This window comes from Sebastes umbrosus, chromosome 6, assembly GCF_015220745.1.
Source record: "Sebastes umbrosus isolate fSebUmb1 chromosome 6, fSebUmb1.pri, whole genome shotgun sequence".
NCBI lineage: Eukaryota > Metazoa > Chordata > Actinopteri > Perciformes > Sebastidae > Sebastes > Sebastes umbrosus.
The window spans coordinates 2,940,776-2,955,995 of record NC_051274.1 but is presented as its reverse complement, the minus strand read 5'-3'; the positions used below and the strand labels follow the sequence as shown (position 1 = coordinate 2,955,995).

The 15,220-nt window shown below is 41.3% G+C and overlaps 1 protein-coding gene across 2 annotated transcripts; it reads right to left on the bottom strand.

The window, feature by feature from the left end:
* Positions 1-3,039: 3,039 nt before the first annotated feature.
* LOC119489238 (RING finger protein 223) lies at positions 3,040-12,387 on the bottom strand. 2 transcript variants are annotated; one of them, XM_037771429.1, is made up of 2 exons: positions 11,885-12,387; positions 3,040-4,194 (listed from the first exon to the last, which is right to left on the bottom strand). In XM_037771429.1, the coding sequence occupies exon 2, from the start codon at positions 4,099-4,101 to the stop codon at positions 3,391-3,393; it is 711 nt and encodes a 236-aa protein (XP_037627357.1). In that variant the 5' UTR covers positions 4,102-4,194; positions 11,885-12,387; the 3' UTR covers positions 3,040-3,390. The 2 variants fall into 2 exon arrangements, with proteins under 2 accessions (XP_037627357.1, XP_037627356.1); XM_037771428.1 differs by lacking the exon at positions 11,885-12,387 and adding an exon at positions 4,281-5,120.
* Positions 12,388-15,220: the final 2,833 nt, after the last annotated feature.

Genomic DNA, 15,220 nt, shown 5'->3' with positions numbered 1-15,220 from the left:
GGAAATCAATTAACTACACAAAACAATGACAGATGTTGTCCAGAAACCCTCACAGGTACTGCATTTAGCATAAAACAATATGCTCAAATCATAACATGGCAACAGGCAACAACAGCTGTCAGTGTGTCAGTGTGCTGACTTGACTATGACTTGCCCCAAACTGCATGTGATCATCATAAAGTGGGCATGTCTGTAAAGGGGAGACTCGTGGGTACCCATAGAACCCATTTACATTCACATATCTGGAGTTCAGAGGTCAAGGGACCCCTTTGAAAATGTCCATGCCAGTTTTTCCTCACCCAAATTTAATGTAAATTTGGAGCGTTATTTAACCTCCTTTGCGACAAGACAGTATACGGTTGGTACCAATAAGGTTTTCTAGTTTCATATGATGTATGTATATCTTCACTCTAACTTTTAAACTGAGCCTGTTACAAACGTAAAAATCGCAAGATGTGTTAATACCTTAAAGAAATTAGTGGCGTTAAAACAAATGTGAGTTAACGTGTTAACTTTGACAGCCCTACTTGTGAGTCTAGAGCAGTTTTTTCTACTGGGGGGAAGGAGATGACAAATCCATTTTTGGTAAAGGTTCCTGTGCCCCCCCCAAAGTGGAAGAAAGATCAGTATATGAAGCCTGCTTCCTGTATCTTGCCCCCTGTAGTGGAGCAGAGAACACAGGACATTGTGTTATGAAGCTGTGTTTGTGTTGAACCCTGCTGTGTGGCTCGCCATCTTATCCGCTCTGGGTTGTCTCTTCAGTAGGAAAAGTGCTCTATACTGTATGAACTGCAGTTGCGATGGCCGAAAATATATTGGTCAATGAACCCAAGTTAATAATATTAATATTGAAAAGCAAGGCAGGAAATGCATTCCAGAAAAAAACACCAATTTAAACGGTAATGACAGATTATTTCATGGTTGAAGTGGCATGTAGCAATGGTGCTTTATAACTCAGGATAAAACGAAAAAGGGGGATAACACAAGAATGGGTTTGAAGTTAGTGCTGGTTTAACTGTTATTTTCAGCATTTTAACACAAGTCGCGTTAAGTGTTGAATAAAACAGTTTTATGTAGCTGCTACCCACGAGGAAATAGGCTGTTTATTCTGCTTTATTGGAGAGAAGGAAAACTTCATAATAGGCATCTATTTTGAAAATAGATGTTTAAATGCCCCAGAGCAAAATGGGGACAACTAACAAGAAGCTTTTATTCATTCTTTTACACCCAATATTTATCAACTTCTTTTTTTTTTACCTTTATTCATTTAGGAAGAACCCATTTTATAGCCATGACTGAGCCTTTTTTCATTTGTATCTGCATCTATTGGTTAACCGTGTTTACTGGCAGTTATCACGGCGCTTCAGGAAGTAGCACTTTTATTACGGCCACTCCTAAAAGACTGTTAGAATTTAACGTAAATGTCTTATCAACCATGTGTCACAAGTGAGCCACTTGGAAAACCCCCACTCCAAACTTTTCCTTTATCTGACGCACCTCATCCAGGAATAAATAAAGGCAACTTCCTGTCAAGGCGAAAGGAGGGCTAGGCATGTGTTTAAGGTGGAGATAGGGAGGAAATGACAAACAGTGGTCAATAAATGGCTCGACTGGAACTGCAACTTGACCCAGTTACCAACACTTCTTTTTAATTTGCGTTCGACGTCAGGAGCTGTGTTATTTGAGGGGAGTTTACTACACCTGCTGTTCACACAGATAAACCACTAATGATGCTCCAGTAAATCTAGTTTTTAGAATGTCGAGAAAATGCATGAACACGTCAAATCACAATCAAATGATATGAATTTGAATAATTAGACTGTAATGCTCAAATGTTTCGTTATTTCCCCAGAAACACGTTCTGAGCTCACTTTTTTTATTGTAGTTCTGTAAACAAAGACATATCAAAACACACAAATCAAATGTACAGTATGAATTTAAGTTCATGGTCGGCACATTGGGTTTACATTCTTTTTCCTTTGTGAAAGACCTTTTTTTCTTACCATAAACTTGACTATTTGTTGTTCTTTAGCCAACCGGATATTTACAAAGCAAAGTTCACAACAGCATTTGGAGCATTTGTCCTTGTTTGGCTTGGATACGCCGTCACTGAATGTTGAGCACAAATCAACCCACTCCAGTTCTCTGTTATCGGACACTCTGCCAAATGTCCGAATATGACAACAAATCCCATCGAACCAGTTTGATCTAATCTCAAACTGCAGGTGGAAAAATGTGGATTCTGTCAGAGTTCATCTTTCAACAACTCTTGGTTGTCATGTGTCTTTACAAGATTGTATTAACAGTTAAAGCAGCAGTGGGTAGAAATGGAGCAAATATGATTAAAAAAAAAAAGTTATTTTGCACAGTAGTGCATGAGACAGGTAATCTGAAAAAAATCATGTGCCGCTCTGTCCTCCGGTGTCCTCCAGTGCTCCTAACGGCATCTCCAAGATTTCACAGACCGGAGGAAAACAACCAATCGGAGCCGAGCTGGAGCCTTGCCGTCTCTGAGCAGCTGTCAATCACTCACTAACTCCGATCAAATATCAAACTAGGCAGCGCTGATCAAATATGAATTAATATTCTGTTACTGTAATGTCTATTTCTCGCATAAAATGTTTTCAGAAACATCTTGTAGTGTACTGTTTGGCTGTAAAATGACGAAATTTGTGACCCGGCAGCCATGTTGACATCAGTTGAAGAAATATCAAGCACCGCCCACCAGCCGGAGCACAGCCAATAGGAACGCTCGATGGGAACACTCTCTCTCTGAAATGACCTGTGATTGGCCAAAGTCTCCCATCACGGGCTAGATTTTTTTTAAAGCCTGAAAACAGAGCCATGAGGAGGAGCAGAAGTCTAGTTTTCTCTCAGAACACTTGAATTACAATATACTGAAAGGTTATTATGTAATTTTTGCCCAATGATGCCATAAATATACTGCTTACTGCAGGTTTAAGTAATGCACTATATAATGTACCAACTGTTGAGAAGGATAACTTAGATAACTTAGTTAAAGCTGCTATGGGTACAATTTGTGATTCCAATTTAAAAATACAACATAATTCAAATGAGTCTGATGACATATGACACAAAAACACCAAAGTCCAGTGAAAATTGGTTCAGTCTGTGTTGCTTTCAGCCATTTCGTCTCTGTCCCCTGGTGGGGTCTGCCACAGTGTCTTTTTTTTAAACCAACACCAGGGGGCACTAAAGTCAGACATCTAAAGTCAGCCTACACATAGTGGCTTTAACATCTGTGGTTAAAAGTCTGAGGTGTTGACAGTTGTGTGTGGCAAAACAATGTACAATTAGCAAAAGTGGAATTATGCACAAAACATTTACAAATTCTGTATAGTTCCAGTGAAGTCCAGTCAGTCTATAAGTTTACTCTTTCAGACCAGGCAGCCTGGTGAAATTAGTGTCAGGTGTTGGTGTGGTGGGGCTGGGATGGACGGGTTCTCGCATACAGCGCATGTTCCCTGTGCTGAATACACACTGCAACGGCCACAACACTACCACGACCAGCAGCACCATGAGCACGACGAAGAGCACCATCCTCTTCCAGTCCGCCAGCCGGTCCAGCAGGCCAAAAGTCCGGGGCTGCGTCTGGATCGGAGCGTCCACCGTCTTGCTGGCCCCGATGTCAATGCAGATGCAGAAGGCCTTGGGACTGTCGGGGGCGCCCGAGCCGGCGTCGTGCACGGAGCTTTTGTAGCACAGCTTCTCCCCCTCCAGCCACACTGGCTCCTCCTGCTGCTGGTGGCTGGGCAGCTTGCAGAGGACCTCGTGGCTGGTGGTCAGGGCCGGGGGTCCCTCCTCGGGCAGCGCTGTGGGGTGACGACAGAAGGGGCAAGAGAGGTGAGTGCTGCCGTCGGTGCCGTCCTGGTCCGCCAGCGAGATCGCCATGAGGCGGGAGAGACACTCCAGGCAGAAGGTGTGGGTGCAATCCAGCTGCTTGGGTGTTTTGAAGACATTGTCGTAGGTGTTGTAGCAGATGGAGCACTCTGGCTGGCTCATGACTGACACCTTCTTCAGCTCTCCGGCAGCGTTCTGGGGGGCGACCTGCATGTGCCAAATCTGTGGAGGCTGTTCCATCTTCAGAAATATAAGCTCTCCTTTGTCGAGTCTGCCTTGGACCCGTCGGTCCTTTCTTTCCTCTTCTCGGTCTGTCCTTAACTTTGGAATTACCTGAAAAGAGAAGTACAGATTAGATTTCATATTACAGACGGTATCTCGCTGCCTGTATCACGAAAACTGTGCAAGCAAATACAAAACATTTTTTCAGTCATGTACAACCAAACAATCCCAACAAGTTAACAGGATTTCAGTCAATCAGTGCCCTTTTTATACAGCCAAGTCGATTGTTGAACCTTGAACTATTTTCACCCACACACAGAGGAGCACACGTAATATCTCAAAGCTGACAGGATTTTGGTCTGTCAATGAGTGATTTAGTCATGGGTGTGATGCAAAATGGGGACAAATGAGTCAAATGAAATTTTGGATTTAATGACAGCAACAAGCACAAACAGTCTGTGATGTGCCAAGACAGGAAGGGAAAGAACAACATCCACCCCATACGTAGTGTGGGCAGCACTGACCGTCTGCACGTACAGAGGGTAAAGTGTTTAGTTAACACTCAGTTATAAAGAGAACACAATAAAAGATTTTCCTATCATGATTAAATTTTAATCAGGACACGGACCCTGAACAAGAAAAAGCCAAGACAAGCCATATTCAAGACCCTTGAATGATAAAAATGATAAACCTTGGTTGGTACAATTTAGTGTTGTGATGTTTGACCAGTGAATGACTCGCAAAAGCTAAATGGGTCGGCTGATTGAGCCTAGCGATGACGAGCAGGTCATTGTAGACATGTTGACACTGGGGGCTTTTTGTTTGCTCATGACCTGAGCATAACTTTATGGTCCTCACAGTCTAATTGAACATAGCGTAATAGAGCGGTGCAGAAAAGAGTCCAAAAAAACCCAGAAATGAGTTAGCATTTTAGCACTTCTGGTCCGATCGTCTGGAAGCCAACAGGTTTTTTGAATGGCTTTTTAGTTAGATGCCTGAAATAAGGTCCTTGGTTAACACAAGCTGAAGAGATTTTAACATTTTGTTCTACGATATAAAATACATCAGTAAATATCCCACTTGTCATTGTGAAGCTTTTACGTGTCTTAAAAAAGACGGTTGCTAACAAGTGGCTAAATACCTTTACAGCCTTGTTGTGTTTACTAGCGCTCATGTGACCGTGGTGTGGTACGTTTATAGCCTAACGTTAGCTTTTTACTTCTGCCGATTGCATTTACACTTCAAAAATCATAAAAGTGGTGTTCTTTTGTGAACATTATTATCATAAACGTGTGTTTGCCACAGAGCTTATTGCTGCAATAATCCAAAAGCCAATGGAACCCAGGGCGATGCTAACTTCCTGGTTGGGCTACAAAAAGACCTAATCCCCTGCAGCGAGCTAGAGAGTTCCATTGGTTTTTGGATTATTGCAAAGAATAAACTTTGTGTCAAACACACTTTTATGATACTTAGGTTATTTTTGTATTGTTCAGCAACATAATCTTCACAAATGAACACCACTTTTATGATTTTTTGAAGTGTAAATGCAATCGCCAGAAGTAAAAAAGCTAACTTTAGGCTACAAACGAATTATACCACGGTCGCATGAGCGCGAGTATACACAACAAGACCGTAAAGACGGAAGAGGAGTCAGCTTGATGACGTTTAGTAGTCTTATTTAGCCACTTGTTAGCAACCAGATTTTTTAAGACACATAAAGGCTTCAAAATGTGTGGTATTTATTGATGTATTTTATGTCGTAGAACAAAACGTTAAAATCTCTTCGGCTTGTGTTAACCACAGACCTTATTTCAGGCATCTAACTAAAAACTCGTTCAAAAAACCCATTGACTTCCAGACGAGGGAACCAGAAGTGTTAAATGCTGACTTATTTCCGGGTTTTAGGACTCATTCCTGTCACACTCTATTGATGAGGAAGGAAACGTTCTGTACAGTGTTGGGTTCAGATAAGCCCCAAAAAGAGCAGCTTTAACAAATATTCAAATATTTCAATACAGATGGTGAAAACTCAAAGTCTATGTTATCGAAGCAACGAATTAAGCAAGCAAAACCTGTGTAAATTTACACTAAAAGAGTATAGCCCAAGTGCTATCTTGCTAGCTATTGTAAGCTATTGACGTACACTGCTCCTGTTAGCTTTTAACCCTTAAACACCATGCTGGAGACACCTTATCTTTAAGGTTTCGCTTGTATATTCTTTTTTCACAATGACTGAAAAAAAAGCCAAACTTATCAACACATTCATATTCATGTAGCTTTTCCTAGTACTGCGGGCTAACAGTAGCTAAACTGTAAACAGTGCTTCTGAATAGAGTTTTCTAACGTTTACTGGACATGTTGCATATAATGGTATCCAGGCAGCGAAGCGTGCAAACGTCCACCAGCTGGAACAGCGAGTCCTTGGGCCCTTCTTGCATCGAGCAGCTGATGAAAGATTGTTTCGGGTGAGTTACAGTACGTGGCTCTACCTGAGATAGAATCAGGGATACACACAGGCTGCTTTGTTAATGTGACTTTTTGAGCATGTGTGTGCAAATCTGTATATCAGACAGCAGAGTACAGGAAATTTACAGAAGCTAATAGACCGGGTTTCAGGTCACTTTAGGTCACCTAGACTAGGTTTGAATAGTGTTAAAGTGGCAGTAGGCAGTATATTTTTGGCCTCATTGGGCAAAAATTCCATAATAACCTTTCAGCATATTGTAATTCAAGTGTTCTGAGAGATAACTAGACTTCTGCTCCTCCTCATGGCTCTGTTTTCAGGCTTTAGAAAATCTAGCCCGTGACGGGAAGACTTTGACCAATCACAGGTCATTTCAGAGAGAGAGAGCGTTCCTGTTGGCTGTGCTCCGGTCATGTGACCGGTACTTGGCGTTCCTTCAAGCCATCTCAACCTGATCTCAACATGGCTACCGCGTCAAAAACTTTCTCATTTTACAGCTAAACCGTGCACTACAAGATGTTTCTGAAAACATCTGAGGAGAGAAATAGGCATTAACGTAACATAATATTGATTCATATTTGATCAGCGCTGCCCAGTTTGACCGTTTGGTCAGAGTTCAGAGTGATTGATAGCCGGCTCTCATAGACAGCAGCTGGACAGCAGACCTCAGATCAGCTCTTACTGCTTGTTTTCCTCCGGTCTGTGAAATCTTGCAGATGCCGTTAGGAGCACCGGAGGACACCGGAGGACACAAAGGGACATGATTTTTTTTCAGGTTACCTGTTTCATGTTCTATTGTCAGGATATAGTGACCGTTTTATAAAAATAACTTTTTTTTTAATCATATTTGCTCCGATCTCGCCTACTTCAGCTTTAAGTCTCAGGTCTTTGAAGACCAAATTACTGCTTCCCTCTGAGTCCTGGCCCTCCTTGCCTAATTCTTTTAGATTTATAAGGATATCACCTGGTAATAACCTGCCTGCTGGTGTTTTAGGTATTAAGGCCCTAATTTGAAGTACGCCGTGTTAAGGATGATGGATTGTCAGGGCACAGGTGTTCTCCTCTCCGTGCCCTCAGGGCTGCTCCTGCCCCAGTACTCCCATCTACACAAAGTCCCTACTTGTTCTCCGTCTAATCCCTCCATCTACCCTTGAAATTCCTGCTCTGCCGACTCTCTCTCTCTCCCTCTCTCTCTCTCTCTCTCTCTCACTCTCTCTTCATCTCTACTGAATTCAAACACGCTTTAGTGGGTTGAGGACATATTCTTCTGTATAATTACACCTGTCTTATCAGTTTAAAGCCTCCCCTGATCACTGACCATGACTAAATCTCCCTATTGCTTGAATTCTGTTATCAGGTGTGGTCATTTGCCGGAGCCTCCTGTACTATGTATCCAGATAAAATTCAACTAACCACGTTGGACTATTTTTATTAACTGCACCTCACCAACCACTAAGAAGAAAGTACCTATCAGAGCGCAGCTGACTGAAAAACTTAAGAAAGTCCTTTGAACATTCATAATTTACACAGTGTCTGCTTAAGTGTGCTAAGTGCAGCTTCAAGAAATGACTGGTGGACAAATGGGAGTCTCTTATAACAAGTGCAATTAAAATTTACTACTTTGCTTATTCACTTTAGCTGAGAACTGGATGGTTATTTTGTTCAAATAAAGTAATTTATATTCAAATAGAACAGGAATAAACCACAGTCAGGTGCAGCTAATATTGCCTTTGGCTCTCTAAAGCTATGACAATTGACCTAGCCTATTCATAGTATTGGCAAAAAGTGTTCACAACCCATAAAGGTTCATATCAGGTTAATGAGTATATGTTTCACGTCTTTGACGCAGAGCCGACACTCTAACCTTTTCACATTCTGTTTATAATGTAGGTTCATTTTTTGAATGTTTTAAACTGAACTAAAATTCTGGCCACATCTTTCATGTTGCACCTTTAAAAGGAGAGCTGGTTTCCCAAAGCCCCAGGCCATGTTAACTGTAGAACGAGCACTAAGTAAATAGCAACCAACCGTGCACTGGAACAACATTGTACTTTGTTGTAGGCTTGTAGGTTTGTCCTAACAGTCCTCAACAGAACACCAGACTTGAACACACTTGATATAATGTAGTTTTTCATAAATTCACCAAAATGATTCAAATACATTAACAGCCTCTTAGTTTGACCATCGTTTTACAGTTTGAAAATAAAAACAATGAGATTAAATTCCAACTTGTAGGCACAGGTCTAACAAGTCCTACGTTGTTCTTAGTTAATGTGTTTTATAGTGATGTCAGAGCAATTTCCCTATCTCCAAGACAATTTTCTCCCATGGTAGACATAGACAATAAAGTGACCTTAAAGGGGAACTATGCCCATTTTCAAAATTCATACGTGTTATTCTTATGGTCTCAGACGGTCCAAAAAATATTAGTAAACATGAACAACTCTCGCAAATTCAAAAACTAGAGTGAATAAAACTCAAACTTGTGATGTCAGAGGGTATAAAGTCTGGAGCTGCGACAATGAATTGGAAGATATGTTAAGATAACACAGAGAGCATCCAGAGGAATGTTGGGAGTATATGGGTACACCTCCTGTTTCTGAACTGAGAACACTATAATAGAATGAAGCTCATTTGGGTATAAAAAAAGAAAACAACATGCTGTACATCCACGAAATCGGTCTCCCATTCATTGTCTATGGAACAGCTCCTGTCTTTATACCCCAATGACATCACAAGTTTGAGACTTACTTATCTGGTTTCTGGCTTTGACAGAGAGTAGCTCATGTTCACAAATATTGATTGAACTTTCCTCGGCCCGTAGAAATAACATACTAAATAAATAACCAGCACATTATTTTCCTCGTACTGTCTGCCTGAATATACCTGTATTTACCCTCTGTCTGAAACGCTCCATAGCTCATTTCAACAGAATTTCAACGGAATTGCGTTGCTAGGCAACAGTTTTGGGTCCATGTTTACTTCCTGTCAGCTGATATTATTTACATACACTGCAACGGGAAATAAAACTGGTACACATTAGAATGTTACATTTAAAACCGTGTAATAATCTATATATTGTATATTTGTGACATCACAAATGGACAGAAATCCAACCGCTTGTTTCAAACGCACAATTTCTGAATACAGGCTGTATGTATTTCTCCGTATATTGAACATTTTGATAGTTTTAACAGTATTTATATAGCACCTAAACCTTTATCATATAAAAGACATGACAATCTCACTTTTTACAATATGGGACCTTTAAACTTAACATCTGCTTAGCTTTGTGTTCGATGTAACCTCTCCTTTGGGAAGGCTAAACGTGTCCTCAGTAAGATCTCTGTCTCTAGTGATTTGGTAACACATTTACCTTCTGTCTTAGCTAAAAGGTCACAGTTTTTAATCAGCTGGCCGGTCACAAGGAATGCACCGAATACATTCCACAGCTCTAAACTCCTGCCGATCTTATTTACAAATGCAAAAAATACGCTGATTGTATCATTATCTGACCCTCTGATAATCTTCACACATTCCAGACACATTTGTGAGACTGCACTGGGAAAAAAAGTTATTAATCTCTGCATTGATGAAATATGTCCCTTGGTGTTCAGAAAACGAAGGAATGGAGTGGATGTGAAACTTCTAGTGGTGGTGGAGAGATGCTTGTCGGGTAAACAGATGTAGTTTCACACTCTTAAAGTGAGACTATGTAAGTTTTGAAAGGAGAAATAACTCGTTCTTTCTTTTTGCAAATGAAAAGTTGAATTCATGAGCAATAAAACGCACCCCTGCTCAAATCCATACTAGCTTGCTGCTACAGCCTTACGTGGGCTGGTATGACCAGTAGCTTATGGTGGCTAATGTTAGCTCCTGTTAGCAAACTTCAGCTTGATTCAGTTCACTGGACTTGACAGATTTTTTTTTTTTTACATGTGCTGCTGTTACGGTATGTTATAGCATTTATCATTGTCCAGTAATTATCATATATAGCCAGGGCTGGCTTAAGGCATAGGCCATATAGGCGTTGGGGGGCGCTGGTCGCCCTCTATAAAAAAAAATAGGATAAATGATTTTTTTTTTTAATGCCAGTGGGGCGCCCTTTGTCATTTTCAAGAACAAAGAAATACTCTTTTCACCCCCCTGCAACTCTCTTTCTCACACTTTTTTATCCCAGTTATTTGTTAATAAAAGCGTAAATGGTAGTGAAACTGACTAAACACTTAAAGCCAACAGTATCAGGGACCAATTGTCTGCTTAGCTAAAGTTTCAGTCTGGCTTTAAGGTGGAGAAGGTCTAATTGCATATGTAGGCTACTGCCTATTTACACAACAACAGACTGTTTGAAAGCAAGATGTGAAAAGCACATTGAAGCCATGCTGTCATTTTTTTTTTACAGTGGAGGAAAAGTTTGGGGTCAAACTGAAGGGTCGTACAATGTACAGCAGAGTCAAATATTAACTCAGACTGAACCCAAAATGCCAACTTCAAACACATACAACCTTGTACAGCATTCTGCTTTGTGCTTCAATTTACGGTCCCTCGTTGCTATCGGTGGCACGTTTTTCCTCACCTGTCCTACTGACCGACTAGTAGAACCTACAAATCACAGCCTGTCGGTCACGAGACCTAATTCTAACTGAAGCGTTCTTTTAAAAGCTTCACGTAAAACACTAGTTTCCTTCTTTCAGCCCTTTGTGTCAGGCTCAGCTGTGTGTGTCTACACCTCAACTGTCACCCTCAAGGCTGCCCTACCTGTTCTCAGTTTGAAAAGTAAATGTAACTTGATCTACCTGCCGTTTGAACTGGGGGTGGAGTGGGGGGTTGGATACTGCTGCTGGCAGTTTAAACTGAATGGAAGGCCGGGTGAGGCAACTACAGACCTGAGCATGTTACAGATAGCACATGTGTAAACACAACAGACAATGCAGGAAACAGTATGCAGACAATCCTAACTGAATATACGGAAAGCTACTCATGAAACATGACTACTGACGCGTGCAGCTGCTGCTGGGGGTTCTGTTGTATACAGGTCATGATGGATGTAATCCACCTGCACTCTCACATTTATTTGCAACTGAATAAAGTGAAATAAATAAATAAGGTTAAAAGAAATACCTCAGATGAATTCTCTGAAGTTTTATTGGTATTTGGAAAATCTTTCCACTCACAGTTCTTAAAAAGTGTTTTCACATTTATGATTTTTCACTTTAAAAGAAACTGCATGAATGAAAACATACGTTTTTTCTGTCTTGTATTCTAACAGCGAGCCACAAACTGGTATAAAAAGCACAAAGGCTCAAGACAACATTTAGAGCAAAAGGTTGGGTTTACCTGTTAACTGAAGAAGATATCAGATGATCCTCTCTTTATCTCTCTGGGTTCAGCTCACTCCCTTTACTCTCCAAAATGGGTTTCTCTTGAGTGGAAGTCTTCTTTGCTTCTCAGATGCCGGGAGGGAGTTTTTGGTTGTAATTGTGCCTCTGCCCAGGCCAAGGTCCTCCTCTGTACTGATCTGAATACTCTGCTGGAGTCACAGGTGTGTGTGTGTGTGTGTGTGTTCAGAGGCTGTGTGATAGCTTGCTGTGTCAGTATCAGCTCTGGGTCCTCCTTCCTCTGCGTCTGTTGACCGGTATCACCTGCCTTGCTCTGTCGGCTCCCTTTTTAACTCTTTATGCAAATGATTTGAGACAGAGCTTCGGCCCTGAGGCGGTGTCTGGAGGTGTGGAGGAGAGGGTGTGGTGTGGTGGGGTGGGGTGGAGAAGCCTAAAAGTTACAAAGGAGAGTAATACACATTCTTGCCCTCTCACCAGTCCTGCCGGTATCTTTCTATGTTGATATCTTTCTCTTCTCCCTGCTCACCTCTTTCTTCTTGTCCCCCCCACCCTCACAAAAACACACCCATAATACAAATACCCCCCACCAGGGCCGGCTCTTTAGCCCTTTTGGTGCCCTATAGGTGAAATTCAGATTTGGATTGGGTTAGCCCCCCCCCCCAGAACCCTAACCCTAACCCCGTAAACCGCAACACACATCAGACATCACAATGCTTTTAAGACAAAAATAAAGATTTTTATTTTCACAAATAACTGTATTTATTATATCATTAATAAACAATTGGTCTTAAAAAGCCATATTGTTGGCTAAAAAGTGTTTAGTCAGTTTCATTACAATTTACACTTTCAACAAATAAGTGCGTCCGGGCAGATGTACAAGTGTGAGAAAGAGAGTAACATGAGTAAAAGTAAGTTTCTTTCTTACTTTATTTATTTGTTCATTTGCTACCTAAGGGTGCCCAACAACATTTTTAAAAATTATTATTATTATTATTACTATTATTATTATTATTATTATTTATTAGAGGGCGACGAGCGCCCCCCAGAAGGTGGCGCCGTAGGTGATCGCCTATATGACCTGTGCCTTAAAGTGGCGGTAGGCAGAATATTTTTGGCATCATTGGGTAAAAATCCCATAATAACCTTTCAGCAAATTGTAATTCAAGTGTTCTGAGAGAAAATTAGACTTCTGCACCTCCTCTTGGCTCTGTTTTCAGGCTTTAGAAAAAGATTTTTAGAAAAAATCTAGCCTGTGACGGGAGACTTTGGCCAATCACAGGTCATTTCAGAGAGAGAGCGTTCCTATTGGCTGTTCATTCAACGGAGGCAGCTGACAGTCACTCGCGAACTCTGATCAAACGGTCAAACTAGGCAGCGTTGATCAAATATGAAGCAATACTCTGTTACTGTAATGCCTATTTCTCACGTAAAATGTTTTCAGAAACATCTTGTAGTGTACTGTTTAGCTGTGAAATGAGAAAGTTTGCTCCAGCTGGTGGGCGGTGCTTGGTATTTCCTCAACTGATCTCAACATGGCTTCCTGGTCACAAACTTTCTCATTTTACAGCTAAACAGTATGATACAATATATACATATATATATATATAGATGTACAAGATGTTTCTGAAAACGTTTTACGTGAGAAATAGACATTACAGTAACAGAATATTGATTCAGAGTGATTGACAGCTACTCAGAGACGGCAAGACTCCAGCTCGGCTCCGATTGCTTGTTTTCCTCCTGTCTGTTAAATCTGGCAGATGCTGTTAGGAGCACCGGAGGACACCGGAGGACACCGGAGGACACCCCACCAGAGGACACCCCACCGGAGGACACCGGAGGACACAGAGGCACATGATTTTTTTCAGATTACCCTACTACTACTGTCCCAAACACATAGTGACTGTTTTATAAAAATAACTTTTTTAAATCATATTTGCTCCAATTCTACCGATTGCTGCTATAAGCCGGCCCTGCGTCTCACCTCCAGCTCAATATACAAACACATACAAGATAAGAAATCCTTCAACTGACAGTTGCATTTACTTTCTTGTCAACTGTATCTCCCATCTGCACTCTTAAAAACTCTACAGGCTGCACCTTTTCCCCCCCTAGAATGACGAAATACGAACTCAGCGAGACAGCCGATGTAACACCACGGCACTGGACGTTAAACACAAAAGACCGAATTTGCATCAGCCAGTATGCTTTAGTCGCACAATACATATATAAAAGGATTCATTTCCATTTAGTGGGTGATAAGGTAACAGGTGGCGGTACAGGACTGCCTTCCCACCACTCTCTGTGAATAGCCTGTTGTTCCACTTCCTTACTGGCACACAGTGTCGCTGGTCAGCATGACGCATCAGCACTAAGCCAGGCTGCTGCCACACTGTGAATCCAGAGGAGTCACTTTTTATTGATCGTGTGTGTATTTTTGAAAACTTTCCCAGCTACGCTTCACTAGGTAAAGGGTCTCGTAATGATGTCACATTTGCTCTTCGATGATGAGATCACCATTAAGCAGAGAAAATAACATTTTCTTTAAATCTGCATTTCAAATTGTTTTTATAAACATTCTTTCAATATTTAATTCAGGAGATAAACATAAAAATAACAAATGTGCATCCACCAGGAAGAGGCTCCTGCTCATTAAGCTGACTTCAAGGATACGTGTTCGACTTTTTATTTGACTACTCATTTGTTTTATGGTAATGACTAATGGCTCTGGGCCATTAGCACTAGCATGTCTCTGCAATAACAGCTGCCTAACTGACTCGGTTATTTAGTAACCCAAACACAAATACTGCTGTATCATATCAGCACAGTAATTTATTGGGCATTGAGTTGGGAGTGCTTTGAGGAAGGAGAAGGTATACAATCAAAAGCTTTTTTATTCCCCTTCCTGGAATCTATGAACTTGGCTTTGTAATAAACATGTCAAACATTTAGTGGCTGGCTGGGTGGAAGCAATAAGCTACGGTAAGTCATCTTGTGGGATGGAGGGTTGGGTGAAGCTGCTGCTGAGGTTGGAGAGGAATACACGTGAGCGGGGGAAGATGTGTGTGTGTGTGTGTGCAGGCTGTATAAAATGACACAATGTTGACTGTCTCTCCACTCTGCCTGACAGATACTCTCCACTCTCCACACTAGAGAGCAAAGATAATATTTTCAAGGCCACCGAGGACAAAACCTGTGCTCTTGCATTTTTTCATGGTAAAACACACAATGTTACGTCTGGGGCAGCTGGTCAGTAGGGTTTGTGTACACTGGCTTGATGATATTGGCCTTGTGTCTACTGTAATATCTAGAAGGGTCTGCTCAGTATTGTCCA